Genomic DNA, 19,504 nt, shown 5'->3' with positions numbered 1-19,504 from the left:
AAGCAAAAGCCCACTCAGGCATCAGGTGCACATACAGCTAGTTGCAGCAGCTAGTAGTAAGCTGTAAAACCCTACGTGAGACGGGTTTGGGGCCCCTCGGGCTGACAACCCACCAACGTCTGACAACATACCCGGCTATGTATCGGTGAACACCTACCCCTACTATACACGGTGCCAGCGACGACTACACACACACACACACACACACACACACACACACACACACACACACACACACACACACACACACACACACACACACACAAATCATGGAAACAGCCGCACCCCAGAACAGAGATTAGTCCAGGTACTTGTATGTACCTCCTGCTGTGTTAGTGTTTGTAGTACTGTGCTACAAATATGTATGTAACAACACAATTCGTACAACGCGCTCCATTCAAATCGTCACTCACTACCTCTAATCCGCCTCCCCGTCCCCGTCCTCCGCCCAGTACTCATCGTCGTACGTCTCGTCGTACTCATCGTCGTACAGCTCCCCCACAGGGCAACCCGCCGCCAGTTTTGCCCTCCAGGACGCCACTGCCTTGGCGGTGCCCAGTAGGGCCTTCTTCTGGGAGGCCAGTGCCACCAGTGCTAGCCGCTCGGGGCTGAGGGGGGGAGGGGGGAAGGGGGAAGGGGGGAGGGGGGGAGGGGGGAGGGGGGAAGGGCCAGGAAGGGTTTTGGGACTTCCATTCAAAGCCAGTCGCTCTGGCCCTGCAGATCCAATCAGCCGTGTATGATTGATCCGCAATGACCGCCCGCCTCTTAACTGCCATACTTGGGGTTATAGCGGTTTGAGAAACGGCTCATTTTCCCTGGGGGCCTCCTCGAGCCCCTTCCTCTCCCCTCTCCTCCCTTCCCCTCCCTTCCCCCTCCCTTCCCCTCCCCTCTCCTCCCCTCCCTTCCCCCTCCCTTCCCCCTCCCTTCCCTCTCCCTTCCCCTCCCCTCTCCTCCCTTTCTCCGCCCTCCTCTTACCCAACGACCCTCTCCACGCCCTCCCTGCCCTCCAATCTCGCCAGGTCCTGCTCCAGGGAAGTCGGGAACCGCGCCAACGCCGCCTCCACGTAAGCCCCCAGTGCCGCCAGCAGCGCTCCCTCCGTCGCGGCGCTGGAGGGCAGTGCCAGGGAGCCCATCACCCGACATGCCAGCTCCACATCTCGATCAGTGGCCTTGAGCCGCCAACCTGGGGGGGGGATGACGCGGGTGTGGCGGTGCTGGCGGGAAACGGGCAAGGCAATGTGGACGGAAATACATACAGACGGACGCTCGCACACTAAACTACATATCTACACATTCACATATGTATGTACATATGTATACATATATACATATACATATATACATATACATATATCGCGTATACATACATCTATATATGTATGTATACATACACACGGACACGCTTGACACACTGGAGATCGCTTCGGTATATGAAGTTATTCTCGTGTACCACCAAACCGGCACAGTCCCCGCATCACCGCAGCTCCGAAAGAGAGGTTATCATCATCATCATCATCATCATCATTAAATCAGCCCCCTCTCTCTCTCTCTCTCTCTCTCACGTCTCTCGTCTCACCGGCTCTCACCAGCTCCACGTCCGGTGCCAGAGCCGCCCGTAGGTAGGTCAGCGAGGCGGTGTCCGGACCCTCCTCCCCCAGCGCTAGGCGACAGCCCTCGCCCTGTACCGCGGCCAAGGCGGACAACAGCGCCTTGTTGCGGGCGCTGCGGGGGGCCGCTGCGGAGGGGCCGGGGGACGGACGGTGGGTCGAGGCGGGGAGGGGATGTGTACGGGTGGACGTGAAGAAGGAGGAGAAGGTTGGGAGGTTTGGCGGGGAGGGGAGGGAGAGGGGGTAAAACACACACACATACACACACAGATAGAGAGGGGCCCTCCCGGGGTATTGGAGGTAGGGGTAAGAGGGGCAATGAGGGTTTCTTACATCATGATGTAGATAGCGGCCAGCTGGATTGCTAGCTGCGAAGGAAGGAGCGGAGGAAGGTGTGAGGGAGCAAAGAAGGAGTGGAGGAGACATCGGACCCTAGTACCACATGAGGAAGCCCCGTGCAGGTCATCAACACCCTAATAACCAGTAGGCTCCGAAACCACCGTGATACGTGGTACGTGATGATGATGATGATGATGATGATGCCAAGGGAACAGTTCACAGTCTACTCGGTCTCAACACCACCAGATCACCGGGACAGGTACCGAGATCGATCCAGATGACCCACGATCCCACTCTCCTCCAGCCTTTCTCCCGCCCTTTCTCCAGTATAACCTTCCCTCGTAAGCCCCACCCTAGGTGTAAAACACACGAACCAACAACACGTACCGCCACTCGCGGCCAGCACTCAGATCCGCTCCCCCACCACCACCACACACACACACAACTCACCCACTTCTCCCGGGTCCGCGTCGAAGCGGTGTCGCTGCCACCAGCCCCAACCCAACGAGGAACTGGATCCGGATCTGGATCCAGATTCGGATTCGGATCCGGAACCAGTGGCGCCCTCGTGCTGCGGCTGCAGCTGCTGCTGCCCCTCATGTTGGTGGTGACCGTGAACTACCGACGGTGCTCTATCCCCAACCCCCGCCTCTCCTGCCTCCGCCACCACCACAGCTTCCGATACACCCACAGGCGCCTGTGACGGATGTGGCTCAGCGGTCTGAGCCTCTTGCTGCGACAGCGCAGGTGGATGGTGTGTTGTCGTCGGGCCCGTTGTCGCCCCACTTGACGACGACGAGGAAAAGGAATTCGACACAAACGCTTGCGGCGGTTGTGGTTGTACTGTTGTTTGTTGTGGTGGTTGTGGTTGTGGTGGTTGTGGTTGTGGTGGTTGTTCCTCCATTCCAAAGTCCAGAAACAAATCCACTGGCGAGAGGTGTGGACCGTGCGAGTCCGCCACCCGCTCCCCCACCCGGTAGCTCCTGTGCGCGGACAGAGTCACCTCACCCAGCTCGCTCTGGTACCGGGCACAAGACTCGGGACCTGGGCGCGGCGGGGTACGGCAGGAGGGGTACGGCAGGAGGGGTACGACGAGCCACAGAGGCGAGAGGTAACGGAGGGGCGTGATGCAATGTGGTTTGGGTGGCGCACGTATGTATGTACGTACGTGCGGATCGTGCTGGTGAGAGTCGGTGGGTTTTAGGGTTTAGGAGGATTCAAAGGGAAAAGAGCACATCAAAGGTGGTTCGTATGTACGGCTGCAGTACACGTGGAGTCGGCATGGGTGTGGAACTGCATTGAATAAAAGAAGCACGCGCGGCTCTAGTCGGAGAGTTAGGCCAGGTAAGCAGGGGCTGCGAATAGTCCGTATGTATGTAAGTTGAGAAAGGGAAACGGAGGCTGCGCCAAGGCTTCCTTTCCTCCAATACGTGAGATCGGAATTGTGGTCCCATTCTCCCTTCTCCCATTCCTCTATCTCTCTTCCTCCTCCCCTCTCCCTCCCCTTTCTCTCCCTCCCTCCCCCCTCTTCCCCTCCCCCCTCTTCCCCTCCGACCCTCTCACTCCCTCCCCCCTCTCTCCCCCTCCTCCCTCCCCCTCCTCACCCGCCTCACTGCAGTGTCCCAGGCAGTCCGCCCAGGGCACCAGCACCAGCACCTCCTCGCAATGGCCCCCCCAGGTGCCCCAGTACCCCATGTCCCCCGCCAGCGGCTCCTCCTCGTCCAGATCCAAACGGAAGCACCGAGACAGCAACACAGCAGCTGCCCAACCCACAGAGGCAGACGTCACCAACTCGGACTGAGCGCCGGTGTGGCCGGTGAGGAATTTGTTTTGGGAGGAGGGAGGATGTGGAGAGAAGGAGTGGGGAGAATGGGGGAGATATGGGCATCACGGGGAAGGATGCGGGGGAAAAGGGAATGATTGCGTGCAAGAATTATACGGTAGTAAACACACAGTGGTACATTGCTGGTAGCGTGTGCGTGGTTGGGTGAATTGGTTGGGCATCGGAAGTAGCCCCCCTGCCCCCCACTTCCTCCCCCCCCCCCCGGCCCCACAAAACGTGCGTCCAAAAACCCCACATCCCACATCGCTTAAATCACCTGCCTCACCCCCTCCCTGCCTGCCTGACTCACCCCCGTGTTCATACGGTGCTCAGCCGCTACCGCCAGATCGTTGGCCCCGGCCACCAGCAGCGCCTCCGTGTCCTCCAGCACCTGGGACTGGCGCTGCTCCAGGGTGGCGGTCAGCGGGGAGCCCCTCAGCCAGGTCAGGCGGTCGGGGCCCCACAACAGGGGGTGGAACGACTGGGGGGGGAGAAGGGGGAAGGGGAAGGCCAAGGAAATGGGCGGTTGTGGGCGGGAAGGGGGATGGATTTGAAGGGACATTAGTTGCGAAGATGCAAAAGATGCAAAAGTAAAATATACGTGAGTGCGAGAAAGAGAGAATTGATTGTGTAAGAAGGACATGGTAGTTTGCACTACGAGCAAGCGGGTTTCGGAGCCGAGGCGAAGAGAAAATACTGTTGGGAGGGAAGGAGGGTCGGACGCTGGGGAGGCGTACCCTTAGGCTCCATGCTTGCGCTAGCATAGCAAGTAAATAGTAAAGTAAATCCACTCTTTATCAACCGGATCCAAATCCACCAACTGCTGCCAACCAACTCAAAAATAACCAATCACGGTTGAAATGAAATTCTCTCACTTTCTAATCTGAACCCAACCGCTCGTATAACCATGCCAACCTACTCCAACCACCTGTTTACCAACCATAGCCAAACTACCCATCATCGAACTATCCACCATTAACTCGCAGCGCTCACCCACCATATCTTGGGGCAGAGTGTCCAGGTAGGGAGCCCAGAAGCTTCGAGAACCCAAAGCCCTTTCACACAGCAGGTGCAAAATGAGGGACTGCCACTCGTTCAAACCCGCCTCCCGTACTGTACGACCACATGCCTCGCTGGCGCGTGCCGTGTCCTGGCTCATCAGCAGCCGGCGAGGAACGCGTACGAGAATCTGGCCGCGGCGTACGGGCTCGTCCGCGACGAGAGAGTACGAGCCACTGAGGCGGTTGGATGGGAGGGGAAACGCATGAAAGGGGTGAAGCAGTGGGTGGTTACGAGGGGGGAAATAAGCGCGCGGAGGAGCACCTGCATGGGCCATGAAATGTTAACGGTGGAACGAACTGGTGACGAGGAGGGAGCGTGCATGTGGTGAAAAGGGGTGAGGTAGGCGGAGGACGAGTACCCATGACATTCAGCACAGGCTGCAAAAGGATCCTCGCGGTGGCGAAGTCAAAAACACTTACTCGCTTCGCTGCACGGGTGTCAGCTGCGTCGGCAATGTTTTACTGTGCTCCAGAACCCAGGCCTTGAGCCGAGCTGCGCGAGGATCGGCGGCTCCGGAGCCGCTGGCCTCTGCTAGCGCTTCTACGCAGGAGGGCCCGGCGGCGGAAGCGCAGGCCAAAAGTGGACGGGGGGTGAAGCGGCTCGCCAAGCACCTGCTGTGAAAAGCTTCTGATATTTGAATAGCGTTTCTTTTGTTTCGAACTAGGGAGTTCACATGTGGTGAAGTTGTTACTGTATGCGGCCGAGCGTGTCTCTCAGGTTGCGGTGCTGTGCGCCTAAAGGAACAGGGTCTAGGCCCCAATTCTGATAAGGATAATGCCCACATAACGAGTCTGTACAGATTGCTTAGGTGCTTGCAAGACGCCAAGAAGTCAGGGTTGAGGGTCCAAGGGTCCTGCGCCGCAGGATGCAACACTGCAATTAGTGCGGCATCACACTTTGATACTGGTTACATATGCTTGTAGTATCAGTGAATATCGTGCGTGCTACCGCATTTGTTGGCGGGTTGCGCTGCATAATTCCGTTACCGCTAGGATGTTATGGCACCGGAAACGTAACCGACCTTTCCTGCTGCACTTCAACGGAACAGTTGCACGAGTAAATAAAACATGTCAGTCATGAGAGTATTTGCATTTGTTTGATCTCTTTTCCTTTGCTTGCAATTCACATCCTCCTTTCGGAAACGCGTCACACCTGAGCTTGCCTTACAGCATTAAATTCGTTAACCTTTCACAATGAAATTTTAAAGGATTTCTCAAGTGCGTTGTTTGGGAATATAATTGAAAGAGCTGCAAGCAGGCACCTCAGGATCCCCGAGTATGCACCGCTGTCTACATCACGGTGGAGGAGTAGGGCGAAATCCTGGATTGTGTTTTTCTTCTGGAACCTTGGCTGCATTCTTGGCGCTGGTGATCGCGCAGGTAGGGTTTGTTGGCGCCCATCTTCCCAACGCGTCCGCGACGCTATGTATTCCTTCCCGCAATTTCAGCTTAACCAACCTTGCTTACTTTCATTGTGCAACCATACCACACGATGCCCATCACTCTTTTCCGTGCCAGGTCACTTAAACTACTTGATGAACCCCCCGGCCTGTCTCCTTCCCCTTTTTCTCACACCAACCAACCATTCCCACAAACAGCATGAGAGCCCTCTGTAGCAAAACCAACATCCATTTTCTTTCCCAGATCTCTACGTATACCCACACCTTCTTGACATCCCCCATCCAAAGCCCGCACGCGTTTTACGTCCAGCGCCCAGCATCCCACACACCCACATTGCGTCCATGCTCTCAAACGTACCCCCATTACTTGAGCTACTTACTACCGCAATAAATTCCCGAGGCTCTTACACCTTTCCCCATCCCTCCCTTTTGTTGTCGCCAGCCCTGTCTGACCATCACGCTAACTCCCCACCCTGACTGTGCGGGAAGTCCGTGCGGTGAAGCCGACCACCAATGTCGCTCCGCCAAAGATTGCAAAACGGAATGGGACAGCTGTCCACTGGGTGCCGTACAGGTGAGGGCCACCGGGGGGGGGAGAAGAGGGGCGCACAATTAACGACACGCTATAAAGGGCAAAGACGCGCTGTGGATTTGGCGGCTTCGATGCTGCCTTTGGGATACTTGGCAGTGCAGTGGACTTGGGAAGCGCTTACTGCTGCTGAAAGCGATAGAGCAAGGACGGGGAAACAGAACAACGGCGGAGCAGGTCGGGGAGGTGAATAGGCCGGGACGCAACCGGAGCTAAACGGGAACCTAAAAGAAAGGGGGAAGGGAGGAGGACAGGGAGGAAGGCGGGGATAGTACCAAGGCGGGGATAGTACCAAGGCGGGGATAGTACCAAGCACCACGCAAGCAGGCAGGGGGTTGTGGGGGATCTCTGTCGTGATATGCCAGTGATAATGATAATGAATGATGGGATATGATGTAGTGTGGTTTTATCGGGATATGGTGTGTGGTGTGGTGTGGAATGCTAGGCCGAATGTCGCACCCTCCATGAGGACCCTCTTCGCATCTCCCCCTCTTCTCTCTCCCCCTCTCCCAACCCCCAAATCACCCCCGCGGGCCGCTTCCCCCTCAGCTCGGGAATGCCACGCAGGCGGTGGACTCCAGCGGCACATGCCCCTGGACCAATTGCAGTGTGGGGGGGTGTGAGGCGGGATACGAGGCGATCAACTCCGAGGTAGGCATCACGGCTTCAAGGTCTCACTTTTTCTCATCCACCCGAACAGTTGCGTGCCTCATTCCCGTATCCACCTCTTCGCCTCTCTTACCCGTTGTGACCCCTCCCTCCCCTCCCCTCCCTGGTCAGTTCTGCTTCTTGTACTCTCCTTCCTTGGCAGCAGCTTCACTCGTTCACGTGGTTCGTCTTTTCACCCCCGCGTCTCCCCTCGTTCGTTCCCACAGATTTGTCTGGATTTGCAGCACTGCCCGGAACATCTGGGTTTCTGTCGTAAAGAGCAGTGTTGTCCTCTAAGAACTAGCGTTATGTGCTGTCCGCTGCTGCCCTGCAACGTGACGTACGACGAGGGAGACGATCCACGGCAGTTCGCAGCCCAAGGCGCAGGCGAAGGAGGTGGCAAGCAGTCCCACGGGCCGCTCGTGGCGCTAATCGTCATTGGTTGTTTGCTGCTGGCGGGCTGTACGACAGGCATCGTACTGTGGTGCTGCGGCCTTTTGCCGGACCTGCACAACCTTCGAATCCGGGTACGAACATTATGCGCTTTATGTACGGTACTTCAGTTGTACGGTTAGGCATACGGAAAGGCAGCAAACCACATCAAGGGTTATGCAGGTCGTGTCTATGCGATGGCTTGGGAATTAGCGCTGCAGGGGCGCTAGGTATGCCGCTGATGTGTGACAACGCCACACATAGCAATAGCCGTGGCGGGCGACCCGCGAATTGCAAGGGGTGTGTGTCCTTGTACCCTAATTTCCGCCTTGTTTTTTCAATAAAACCCTGAACCCTAAAACCCTAAAGTACCTGCGAGGATGTCGAATATGTTCACCCATTATCGGTTCAAGCTATCGTTGCGAACGCGGTGTTACCCCGAATGGTATGTCTTGGCCCGCGCCCCGCGCATCGCGAATCCATGACCGGGAACCCGGCCGCCACTCCAACCGCCTCTGCAATCGCAACCACATGCAGAATCTCACGTCATACGAGCCCATCTTCACCGGCCAGCCGTACACACCAAACATGGGCAGCCACCGCCGAAGTCACGCAATGCCGCCGGCAAGCACTGACGACATTCCTTGGAACCGCTTCTGCGCCGCCGTCATGGAAGCTAGCCGCCGGCTGCTGTACGGCAGACGCTACATCGAGGAGTCGGCCAGCGCCGCTGCCGCGGCGGAGCGCTACCGCACACTCAACTCTCTGGGTCGCTTCCGGGGGCCGTCCACTGCCGCCAGTGGCGGCGCCGCCGCCGGCGATACTGACAATGAAGTAGAGCGAGGATGGCCGCCAGGCAAAGGCCCTGCGACCCCGGGGTCGCTCGCTTTATCGCCGTACTTAACCAGCCGGCATAAGGCCCAACAACAAGATGACGACCTGGGAGTTGACGAGGTGTTCACGCTGGAAGATCTTGGCGCCGACAACGCCGGGATGACGCCGGTAGCTGTGGCGGCGGCGTGGCGACCTTCTGCGGCTGTGCAATTGCCTGTCAGCCGGTCAGCCGTGGTGGCAGCAACCGTTGGTAGCGCAATGAAGCCGTCGCAGCCGCTGCGCGCCAGCAGCCTTGCCCCCGCTGCCTCCACCACGGCCCCTCCTCCCGCGGGGCCTTGGATGTTGCGGAGCCGACACATGAGCACCACCAGCGCCACCGGGGGCCTTAGTTCAGGGGCGATACCGGCGCCGATGGCTGTGGAGCTGAGCGGAGAGCCAATCAGCCGTACGTCCGCCGCCGCCACGGCCGCAGGGACCGGGATCGTCAATGACGGGACGATGACCACACCCCCGGGACAAGCTCTTCTTTTAAGGTTGAATCAGTTTCAGCACGGTAATAATGACGGGTATGGTGGTGGAAATCTGTACGGCGGTGGCGGTGGCCATGACGTTATCCACACACGGCCGCTGGCGCTGGGGGACGGTGGGGGTGACGACGACGACGCGGCGGAGGTACCGCCCGAAGATGTGGACGCGCCGCTGCGATGGTTACCAAGTCCCCAGATAACCGGGAGTTAGGAACGACCCGTGGGTTGTGTAAGGTAACCACTAGCCAGCAGGTGAAAAGCAAAAGGCAACTTCTCTTCGTGGCCGTTTCCTTTCATATTTCTTCGCCACATCGTCACAAGGGCTTTTGTTCTCTCATTGTACGGTGTACTACCATACTAGGTTCCTGACGTCAGCAGGGTTGTAGCACCACCGGGCGATGCGGTTTTAACAGCTGCGCAGCAATCTTGTGAGGGTGATGGCGTTATCAGAGCAAACCACCATTGGGCTGGCAGCAGCTATCGCTCAAGTCCCAATCAGGCAGGGTAGGATAAAGGGATCCAAAGGTGACGGTTGACGGTTGGCAGTTGGTTCAGATCAGGTCAGCGCTGGTAACTGAAAGTGTATTCAGTACGATTAAATGCTTGGAGGGGAATCTGGCCAGGCGACTTATTGAGTGACCGATCAATTGGAAGAGGCAGGATGCTGCCCGGCCGTGGGGTAGGGAGAGGAACAGCGGTGTATAGACGGCTTGGATCTTAACGAATCGGGCCATTGGTGTGGCTTCATGCAATCCCCTTCACCCATGGCCAGTAAGAGGTTATAGATCCTAGTAGCTGGCGTGGCCTTGTAGATTGTGCGGAATGGAAGGTTGGGGAAAAGGATTGGGGAATGGAGGATGGAGAATTGTATCTCCAGGGCCACAGAGGCCCCTTCAGTTCAACTGGCGGTGTGGTGGAAGGGGAGGAAGTACCCGTTCCTGAAGGGATGGAGTTGCGGGGGTTAGAGAGGAGCATGGTGGGTATCGGGCAGCGGAGGCTGTGAGAACTGATTAACAAGCTCTCACCGGTGTGTACCCTACTGCACAGGAGAGCAGTAAAATGAATGACGTCTGCTCTAGTTCGCATACATTGCATGTGCATGTGTGGAGGTGGGAAATTGCTGTCTACTTGCTTTTAATGCGCTGCTGAGCCCCATGAAGGCGCACATGCGAAGTCGGTGGATTACATTTCTCATTATTTTTTTGGTAATTTCTGGTAGCAAGTGAAGATTACTTACAGGCTCCTTTGCTACGCATGTGGATGAAATGCGAGGGAAAAATCGAACGTACGTCAACGCATGAGGCGGAATTCCATCGCTACAATCAAGTATTATATCAATTTCGCTGTGCCTAATCAAGGTTATCTATCTATCCAGCTAATGACCTGTGGCGGTGAAGATAAACTTTTACTGCATGAACTGCAAAAGGAAATCCTACGTTGACCCAGCGTATCGCATGCCATCTTTACACGGCGGTCGCCAAAGTCCTGCCTGTTGCTCGCACAAGCCCTCTTTGCTCACCACCGAACGCGGTATTCACTCGGTATCGCCGCGGGTCTGTGGGTCGATGAATTGGCGGCCTCCTCTGGGTTATACTTAGGATGGGCTGTCAGTCACCCGCCCGCCGGTCAATATAACGGCTCCCCAAAGCTCCTCTCCCTCCTCCAGCCACGTGATGCAGCTTTTGTGGCACACGGGATGCCGTATACACACGTCAGCAGCAACGTGGCAAAAAGCTGCGGAGGCCGCGCCGATGTTTGAACGGGCGACGTCATGTAAGTACTACCCAGGAGCCGCCAACTCAGTTAACCCCGACTATAGGGCTAAAACCCTAGCCAATAATGCAAGAAAAAAGCATACATCGTTCCCGTGCCACCATTTTGATTTGGCATCCTCAGCCAACGAGACGCCAGTATCATGGCTACGGCCACGGGTACGTGATACACTCTCTCGTTCATTACTGCACCAACGACGACATTAAGGCAACGGCCGGCCTTTTTACATCGGCGTTACGACGGTTTGCTTTGACTGTCACGACGACGGTGGCGCTGGCAACGGCAACTCGCAGCTTGTGTCGCAGTTCTCCGGCGTCGTCGCCAACTTGGCTGCTATGCCCAGCAGCTGATTCAAGTCCGCATGATCTCCGGTGGCCTTGTCGTAGTGGGTCAGAACGGTACGGTTGCCCTCGAACATGAACAGACCGCCCTGCTGGAAGGCCTGCAAGGAATCAACATCAACATCAATTAAAAACACATTCGTGTTCTTGGGAGAAGTGGCAGGGGGTTTTATGTTATGGTGTGATGTGAGGATAGGTGGCGTTCGGTTATGCATAGCGTTGCAGAGTTTGAGGGTCTTAGGGTGCACGCTATAAACTGACAAGATTGCTTCAATTACTGCTGCTCATATCAAAATGCTTCCCCCGATATTGATTCGTAGGTCCAATCGCGGCAACTGTGACTTTCAGCCGTGTCCCAACGCTATTCGCCTGTGCCGTTTCCAACTGACCCGCCAAGTCACAATAAGGTCATGGAGCTGTGTCAGGGCCTGACTTGGGACTTTCGGCCGTCTAGCACCACATCCAGGTAAACCCATCCCGCAAGCACACACACGCCAAAATAGAAATGCGCATGAGTTTTGCCGTGCGAGTGTCCGCGCGGCACGCAAGCCTACCTGGTCGCTCTTGGGCGGTATCCACGGCTGCCAGCGCTTCAACACGTCCTGCAGGTCTCCGGTTCGACCCATGTCCATGCGGCGCTTGATAGCAAACGGCGTGTCCACTGAGAAGAAGGTGGCGCCCACGCCCTTAACCAGGCCGAGGGCGTCGTACAGCGCGTTGTCCGGGTCAGCAAACAAGCAGTCAGCGGGGAAGTCGGTGACCTGCGGGAAGAGCGTAAAGAAAGCTGAATGGGATTTGGGAAGGATGGGGAGCCTTATGCTCTATGGGCTTTTCAATGCGTGCGTATATTCAGCGTGGACCCGGAGCGGCTGGCCCATGGGGCGCTGCGCTATAACCTCTTGGTAACCAGACAGCAGACGTATCAAAGAGGAGATCACGCATACCGTAGTTGCCGACTTCAAAATGCATCCGTGTCCTATTCATCAATTGTCGACATTAAAGCTCACCGCAACGAAGTCCTTCGACCGGGCATGCGTTCCGATGGAAACCAGGAACAGCTTGATGCCCATACTATCAAGCCGTGGCTTCACATCACGTCGGAGCTGGATCGCCAGCTCCCTAAACGTCGTGGCAAGGAAAGAAGAGTGGCTAAGCAAGCTGGAACATGCACAGAACCCTTCTGTTACTTTGGTTCAGTACCTTGCACCAAAAATCTCTTACCAGCAAAAAGGTCAGCCAAAGCTGCGAGCGAACGCGACCACAGCTCGCTCGTTGGGGCCCCATAGCGTAGTGATGTCCGCAAGTTGACCGTCGCTGGACCGGTACACCTTCACACCTTTCATACGGTTGTAGGCTTCAGTTGCTCCGTTTGTAAATTTCCCAGGCGCAGCCGCGCAGACGGTTGGCTTCACTATTCGCCGAGCCACACATTTTCCTGCGGTCGCCCCTGCAGGGCGCCGCTGAAAAGCCTGCATAACGTATCTTCGACTGACACAGCGTGTAGTAATTGCATCCAATCACAACAAAGCAGGTAACGCAAGCTTGCAATGGTCGTGGCTCTGAAACCATCAAAACCTCTGGTGCCGTACAGATCACGGAAAGACGGTGCTCATTTTTGGAATCCATACAGTCACGGTGTGCATTTTCTGTAGTAACTTTCTTCCTTCTGAAAAGGCCATGCTGCCAAAAGCCCCTAATAACCGCTCACAGTTTTCCGAAATGCTTTTTCTTGGTGCTCCCCGCATGCACCCGGGCTTCCAACGGTGGGGCAATGAAGTACTGTTCGGCGTCGCTAAGCACCCAAAGCCACTTAACCACTAAGTTCACCCGTAGCCAAAGTCAGCACTTACCACCTGGTTCAAGGCCGCTCTACGTTGGCGCACCTAAACAGACGGTCAACGCGATAACAACTGTCGAGCTGACACTGGTCGATTCCAAAAAGTCAATGCTTCATTGTTGCTGTCGCTTCAGCTGCCATAAAAAACCTTAAACGGCCGAGGCGAGAAGCCGGATGCTTCATGGCCTCCGAACCAACTGGTGCACACGCATGGTTGTTTCATATCCTAAAGAAGTTGCTTTACTCACGCCCTCCTGCGACCACCATGGTGCTATGGTTCTAGCCTGTACGAGGAGGAAGAAGCTGTCCTTACCAATCAAGCAGCGAGGCCTTCCTGCCTTCTTGGACCGCTCCGCCGCGGTATCAAAATTCGCCTCAGCACTGCCGCCGCCGCCGCCACCGCCACCGCGGCAGCATTACCTGTCTCAAGCGTGCCGCCACTACCCCATTTGCACAGCGGTACCCACGCATACAAGCGTTGCGTTTGCCGTTGCCGTTGCCGTGGCGTTCGTCCCAAGACGGTCGTACACGACCGCCGTACGGTTGCGGCCCCCTGCCAAGCTATGACCACGCACCTGCAAGCTTTAGCCTGCTTTGGGGACGGTGTCAAAGCAAAGCGGTACATGCTGCTACTACGCATAGGGCCCCGTCTGCGTCGCCTCATCCCCCCCTCACCAAAACTCCCTGCCGGGCAAAACCCGCCATCGCGTCTTGCATCAGATGCAGGATCCAGAACATTCCGGGCATGTAGTAGTGCCAATTGGCAACAGGTTTACATGTCCCAGGAAGTATGTCCATGTCCGTAACGTGCCCCTCCATTGGCGGTCCAGTCACAGGCAGCAGCAACAAAAGGACCGGACAAAACTCTCCGCACTCTCTGTCTGTCTCTCTCTCTCGCCTCGAGGCACCTCGCTTCCTTCGGCCGCAGCGCACGCCGCGAAACACACCCCCTGGAGGGGAGCAGGCGGCTCAATGATAAAGTGCGCGTCATGCGGCGGGGCCTGAGATGCGAGAGGGAATCGCAGGCGCACCAGCAAGGAAGTCGAGCCCGTCCTCGGAAAGCCCTCGCTCATTCACTCGCCCAACCATATCACGCACCCACCTGACGCTACCCACTCCCGCAAAGCGCGGCTGTGGCCATTCACCAACGCCCCAGCCGAACAGACTACTTCGACTACTACGGCTCTTAGTTCCGCTACTGCGATTGCTACTGCTACTGCTACCCCTTAAGGCTGTAGCCTTTCCCTGAAAACGCCTTGAAGTTGCTACTGGAGTCATCCTTCTTCTCCTCCGTTGGTTGTGGCGGTGGCGGAGGAGGCTTCGCCGTCCCTCCACCCCCCTGTTTTGCCTGTGTTGGTAACGATGCAGGTCCGAAAAGGGACATGGCGTCGTATGAGACGATGTGCGAAAGGGGAGGAGCAGCATCGGAGGCCGCGAGAACCTCTGGAATGCAGCAAGGTAACCCCCGCGTTACCCGGTACTGGCTAAAGAGGCAAAATCCATTCCAACACCCTACCCGCATCATCCTTTATGACCTCAATGCAAGCCCCGGTCACCCTCTCCGTCCGCTTCGGTCCCTCACTTACCCTCGCTCTCTCTCTTTCCCCCTTTCCCCCTTTTCCACTCAGCACACCAGCCGATTGCCGATTGCAACACGTAAGCTTCAAGGATTAACGCACCCCTACTACGCGCGCAGGGCCGATCCCCCCCACATGCCAGCCCGACCCAGATCGCACAGTAACCAGGACCCTGACCCTACTGGAACATACGATCCAAATCACTGGAACGTCCCCCCTCCCTCCCTAAGGATGTAGTAGCCTAAGGCCAGCTGCCGACCCAAATCAGCCCCACCCACATGTCACTGCCCAGGCCAAGCTAAGCCAGCTGGCACCCGGTACTGGGCCCTGCCGTCCTGACCCAACCTGACCCGACCCGACCCGACCCGACCCAACCAAAAATGCTCACCGCCAGCTTCGCCTCCAGCCGGTTGCCAGTTGGCCCAAAGTTCACAAACGTCCCCGCCTTTTGCACGCCACCGCTGCCGCTTGGCGCAGCGGATCCCGACGGCCCGGCACCTGAGCCGCTGGGGCCACTCCCCGTTTTCGGACTGGTGCCCGCGCTGAGGGTGGTGTTGGACGGCATGCGCAGCGGCACGGGGACAGGATTGGTGGGCCCTGCCGCCTTGCCGTCTAACCGTCGTCCAGTGCCAGCAAACGCCAGGAACTTGGGCTCTTCGGGCTCGGGAGCTGGCGCCGGCCCTGTTGCGGTCCCTCCGGCCTTCCCATCAGCAGCCACTGGCGCTGCTGTGGGCGCTCGAGCCGACCCATATCGCAATATGCACAAGGCAGTATGGCGGACACCGCCCTGGTGTTAGCATGCGTTGGGGGATCTATGCGTTTTTCAGGATTAGGTGCTGTAACTGTCGCTTGTATCTAGTTTTTTGTATCATTCTTTCCGCCGCTGACAAGGGAGAAGGCTTCTAAGCTGCTGGTGTGCTGGGGGAGGCGGAGAAATCACATCACGAAAGGTTTGACGCGAACACAACCACGCAAAAGACACAACAGGTGCAACGAACTTCGAGAGGTAAGCAGCTGGCACCTACATACATACACACACCCTCTCTCAAGGCGGGCAACAGCAGCGACCTCCTAGACTCATATGCGCCCATAGACTCATACGCGCTGACGCAAACTCTTAAGCACTAACATGCACTCACGCATGCGCAGTCATAGGCTCATACACACTCACTACATAAAGTGTCAAATATACATCCCCCCTCTCCCACTTCTCCCTTCTCTTAATGCCATAAGCATTGTCCCGGACGCCCAGATACGGACGTGAAACACACCTGACGGGGCTGGTTCCGGAGCCTTCGGGGGGACGCGCTCAGGCTCCTTGTAATCCTTCGGTGCCTCAAAGTCCACTTGACAGTCTGTTTCAATGACAGAGATCGCCGGCCCAGGTTTTGCGTCCTTCACCTCTATCTCATAGTTTTTGTTGTTGTAGTTTACTACAAAACAGTCGCCCACTGTGAGGCAGCTGTAGCTTCTCAAGGTCCGCTCCAAGACTGCCTTTGGATTGGTGATGTCTAGGAAGTCCGACGTCACGGGCTGCAACTTCACGTATGTGCCCTTTGGTAGGGAAGCGCTGCGCACGCGAATCGTATCCCCTACTTGTAACAAAAGGTTTTGCATCATCTGCGTTGCGGGAACAGGGAGGGGGCAGTAGCCATGTCGCAAGGGCTGACCTAGTCCGTGGGGTCGGAAAGCGGTTGGCATGCCCCAGCGCCTTGGAGGACCAATGCTGATTGCCTCACCCAGTGCGGCATGTAAACAACACCCTCCTCGGCGATGAACTCCAAAACACCGCAATGCGTATGTCGCTTGGACTGCAGGCCCTCCACCTTAAACAGCATCGGGTACTCAATATGCAGCGAAGCTGCGTGGGTAATGGGTGTCCGTCAGCTCCCATATCCAATTGAAAACTAATTCCGAGCTGAAAAAATGCACTGACGCCCACCTAGCCGTTCCAAAGCTGAGGGCGGCATTATGATCTTGTCGCCGTGTTCAGCCGATTGTTTATCGATAAACGCCACAGGCATTGCTCTATACATTGCTTCGAAAGTTTGACCTGGGAACCCGGGCAATCCCGGGAAGGCCCCGAACATTTTTGCGTTAAACGATTTGTCTAGATGCTACAAGACAACTACTTTTGTTCCTATGCAATTTTCTTCTGTGTGACCTGAGCTAGTAGCAAACAAATCGCTGACAAAGGGTACCTTTGTTAACTTACGGGAGCCTCAAGAGCGACAGGCAACTACCTCACCATGAGTGTCGTTCAATATCCGCGAATGCGCGGCCGTCGGAATGACTGCATCCGTCGGAATTAGTCTTCCTCATAGCACAATATCATAGGAAGAAAAAAACCGGCAAAGTGGCAAAGCTCTCAGGTCCACCCTGCGGTCACTGAAGGAAACCAAGTTACCTGTCCCAGGTTGTTTTGCAACACCCAAGATACGAAACCCACCTTCTCCCCTCTTCCCACGCACTTGCTGCTCTCTCGTCTTCCCTCCCTTACCCCTCCTTAGTGCCAACCCAACGATATACCAGCTCATTCCTGTCTTGCGCTCCCCCTGTTCCATCCTACGCGCCCGCACACCTCCACAAGACACCTATTAAGAGAGATTTCAGAAGAGCTCTACAATTCAAACAGCGTCTTCCGCGGCGGAGGCGGTGGCGGTGGCGTAAGCTTTCTAAGCACCTCGGCAGCGTCCCACACCATGAGCACACAGCCTGCCGCCGTCACTGCCTGGCTGCCTTCCGTAGAAAATGACACCGCCACCACCGAACCGGTGTGCCCTCTCAGGCTCTCGAAGCTTCCGCTGGCTAGGTTCACCATGAACACCGTCCGCTCGGCGCTTCCTATCACCAGGGCCGTGCCGTCCGGCGAGAGCGCCATAGAACGAATCACCTGCCGCAGCAGCAACACGGCCCACGGCAGATTAATGGTATGAGTTAGTCCGCAGGAATCTAAGGCACCACTTGTGAATGGAGAATGGAGAATGAATGGAGACCGAACGCATTACGGAACGAATAAAGCATGGAAGGGGAGCTGTAATGACGATGTAAAAGCGATGGCACGTGCGAGATGTGCGTCTCCTCCCGCACCGCCTGCACACACACAGAACGACGCGCGCGACCTACAACTTACCCTAATACAAGCCCCACCCCCAAAAGACGCACCTGTGCACTGAAACTAGCGCAACAATTGGGAGTTGGCACCCACGCACTACACACGCCCTGCACCCACATGCACACGCAACCAACCAACCAATCAACCAACCAACACACACACACACACATACACATCCCACACGCAGGCCCCACCTGTGGCACTGACACCTTGCGAACCACCACCCCCAGTCGGTAATCGAACACAAGCACCACACCGGGCTGCAGCGGGCTGGAGAAGGTCACCAGCTTGGTGGCGGTACCCACGAAAGCCACCAGCGCAGAAACCTCAGGCCCGGGGCGGAAACGGAGCTGCTCCGCGCTGCCTCGAACAGCAGGCTGTGCATGTGCACACAGACATGCAAGAACGAGGCGAGCCAAACAGGTAGTCCACCGGGCAAGAACGGATTGAGAAAAATAGGGTTTCGGAGAAACCGGTAGCGGAAAAGCAGGGACGATACAAAAGTCCGAAAGGTTAAAAAAATCGAGATATGGCAAGTGTAGCTTTCCCTCTTTCGTTTTTCCATTCCTTATAGCATGGCGCATAGATTGGCATGACAGGGCAACCAAGAGAGAAAGGGACGAAGGGAGAGTACGCCACATCACGTGAGCTGATGGGGGTGACACTCACCGGTTGGCAGTCGTAGAAGGAGATGGGCAGGCAGCTCGGGTCATCCCAGGGGGTCGCGAACACCACCAGGCGGTCCCGCCACGCGGCAGCGGCCACGGACGCAGCGGCTCCCGGGGATACAGCCAATGCCTAGGAGGGCAGGAATTTGCAATGGCGATGGACGATGGACATAGTGGTATCGGTGGTTGCGGTGGTGGTGGTTGCAGTACAACTGAGCCGGGTGTTAGCCGTTAGGCGGTATTCGTTGTATGCTTGTGGTAGCGGGACGCTACCACGGGTAGTGGGTACTGGGTGATGATACTGGTAGGTTGGTGGTTGGTACGGACACGGGAGTTGGGGTGGAAAAATGGTTCCAAAGCGGAAAGGCGGTTATGTGTACACGGCGGGATAGAGGAAAGGGGGAAGATGTGCGCACCTACCTGCAGGGGTCCCGAGCCCGGTCGAGCGGCAGGTGGCAGCGGCACCGCGGGTGGCCTTCTGGAGGGGCTGTCGCTCGGGCCCAGCGCCGTGAAGACGGTGACGTACGACATGAGGCGAGTGGTTCGTAGGTCGGTAACCGCCAGGCTACCATCGCTGCGGGGGGGCAGAAGCGGGTAGGTAAGTAGGTAGGTAGGTAGGTAGGTAGGTAGGTAGGTAGGTAGGTAGGTAGGTAGGTAAGTAGATAGGTAGGTAGGTGGTAATAGGTAGGTAGGTAGGTAGGTAGGTAGGTAGGTAGGTAGGTAGGTAGGTAGGTAGGTAGGTAGGTAGGCAGGTAGGTAAGTAGGTAGGTAGCCAGGTAGGTAGGTAGGTAGGTAGGCAGGTAGTAAGTAGGTAGGTAGGTAAGTAGGTAGGTAGGTAGGTAAGTAGGTAGGTAGGTAGGTAGGTAAGTAGGTAGGTAGGTAGGTAGGTAGGCAGGTAGGTGGTAATAGGTAGGTAGGTAGGCAGGTAGGTGGT

At 56.6% G+C, this 19,504-nt stretch overlaps 5 protein-coding genes across 5 annotated transcripts in view; 1 reads left to right on the top strand and 4 right to left on the bottom strand.

The window, feature by feature from the left end:
• Positions 1 to 4,218: 4,218 nt before the first annotated feature.
• On the bottom strand, positions 4,219 to 6,593 carry VOLCADRAFT_120141 (uncharacterized protein; the record flags this gene model as incomplete). Its single annotated transcript, XM_002945607.1, has 4 exons — positions 4,219 to 4,249; positions 4,766 to 5,003; positions 5,250 to 5,370; positions 6,494 to 6,593. Coding segments are annotated over 4 exons (489 nt in total), but the record flags the coding sequence as incomplete, so codon positions are not given.
• Positions 6,594 to 7,201: 608 nt separating this feature from the next.
• Positions 7,202 to 9,470, top strand: VOLCADRAFT_115599 (uncharacterized protein; the record flags this gene model as incomplete). The annotated part of the gene is made up of 4 exons (XM_002945963.1): positions 7,202 to 7,237; positions 7,368 to 7,469; positions 7,694 to 7,993; positions 8,436 to 9,470. The coding sequence occupies 4 exons, from the start codon at positions 7,202 to 7,204 to the stop codon at positions 9,468 to 9,470; spliced, it is 1,473 nt and encodes a 490-aa protein (XP_002946009.1).
• A 1,818-nt stretch (positions 9,471 to 11,288) lies between these two features.
• On the bottom strand, positions 11,289 to 12,848 carry VOLCADRAFT_127262 (Selenoprotein U; the record flags this gene model as incomplete). The annotated part of the gene is made up of 4 exons (XM_002945606.1): positions 11,289 to 11,474; positions 11,928 to 12,134; positions 12,381 to 12,492; positions 12,595 to 12,848. The coding sequence occupies 4 exons, from the start codon at positions 12,846 to 12,848 to the stop codon at positions 11,289 to 11,291; spliced, it is 759 nt and encodes a 252-aa protein (XP_002945652.1).
• Positions 12,849 to 13,415: 567 nt separating this feature from the next.
• Positions 13,416 to 16,974, bottom strand: VOLCADRAFT_102621 (uncharacterized protein). The gene is made up of 5 exons (XM_002945605.1): positions 16,730 to 16,974; positions 16,527 to 16,648; positions 16,059 to 16,407; positions 15,176 to 15,513; positions 13,416 to 14,558 (listed from the first exon to the last, which is right to left on the bottom strand). The coding sequence occupies exons 1-5, from the start codon at positions 16,875 to 16,877 to the stop codon at positions 14,430 to 14,432; spliced, it is 1,086 nt and encodes a 361-aa protein (XP_002945651.1). The 5' UTR covers positions 16,878 to 16,974; the 3' UTR covers positions 13,416 to 14,429.
• Positions 16,975 to 17,270: 296 nt separating this feature from the next.
• VOLCADRAFT_102620 (uncharacterized protein) overlaps positions 17,271 to 19,504 on the bottom strand; it is a 32,649-nt gene continuing 30,415 nt past the window's right edge. The window contains exons 36-40 of the mRNA XM_002945604.1: positions 18,991 to 19,144; positions 18,572 to 18,700; positions 18,097 to 18,279; positions 17,953 to 18,009; positions 17,271 to 17,680 (exon numbers count right to left, since the gene is read on the bottom strand). Of these exons, the coding sequence (XP_002945650.1) occupies positions 17,408 to 17,680; positions 17,953 to 18,009; positions 18,097 to 18,279; positions 18,572 to 18,700; positions 18,991 to 19,144 (796 nt within the window). The 3' untranslated portion in view covers positions 17,271 to 17,407. The remainder of the gene's footprint in view (positions 17,681 to 17,952; positions 18,010 to 18,096; positions 18,280 to 18,571; positions 18,701 to 18,990; positions 19,145 to 19,504) is intronic.

The sequence above is a fragment of the Volvox carteri genome (assembly GCF_000143455.1).
Source record: "Volvox carteri f. nagariensis unplaced genomic scaffold VOLCAscaffold_1, whole genome shotgun sequence".
Lineage (NCBI taxonomy): Eukaryota > Viridiplantae > Chlorophyta > Chlorophyceae > Chlamydomonadales > Volvocaceae > Volvox > Volvox carteri.
Note: the sequence above shows the minus strand (reverse complement) of the source record. Positions and strands in the feature narration are given on the sequence as shown.

Bases quoted from the DNA above. Each gene is read 5' to 3' on its own strand.
- VOLCADRAFT_102621 (XM_002945605.1), bottom strand. From the start codon at position 16,877: ATGTTCGGGGCCTTCCCGGGATTGCCCGGGTTCCCAGGTCAAACTTTC. The intron at 16,408-16,526 runs GTGAGGCAATCA...CCCGCAACGCAG, and splicing joins TTGTTTACATGCCGCACTGG to ATGATGCAAAACCTTTTGTT. The intron at 15,514-16,058 runs GTGTGTTTCACG...GAGCGCCCACAG, and splicing joins TCCGGAACCAGCCCCGTCAG to CAGCGCCAGTGGCTGCTGAT.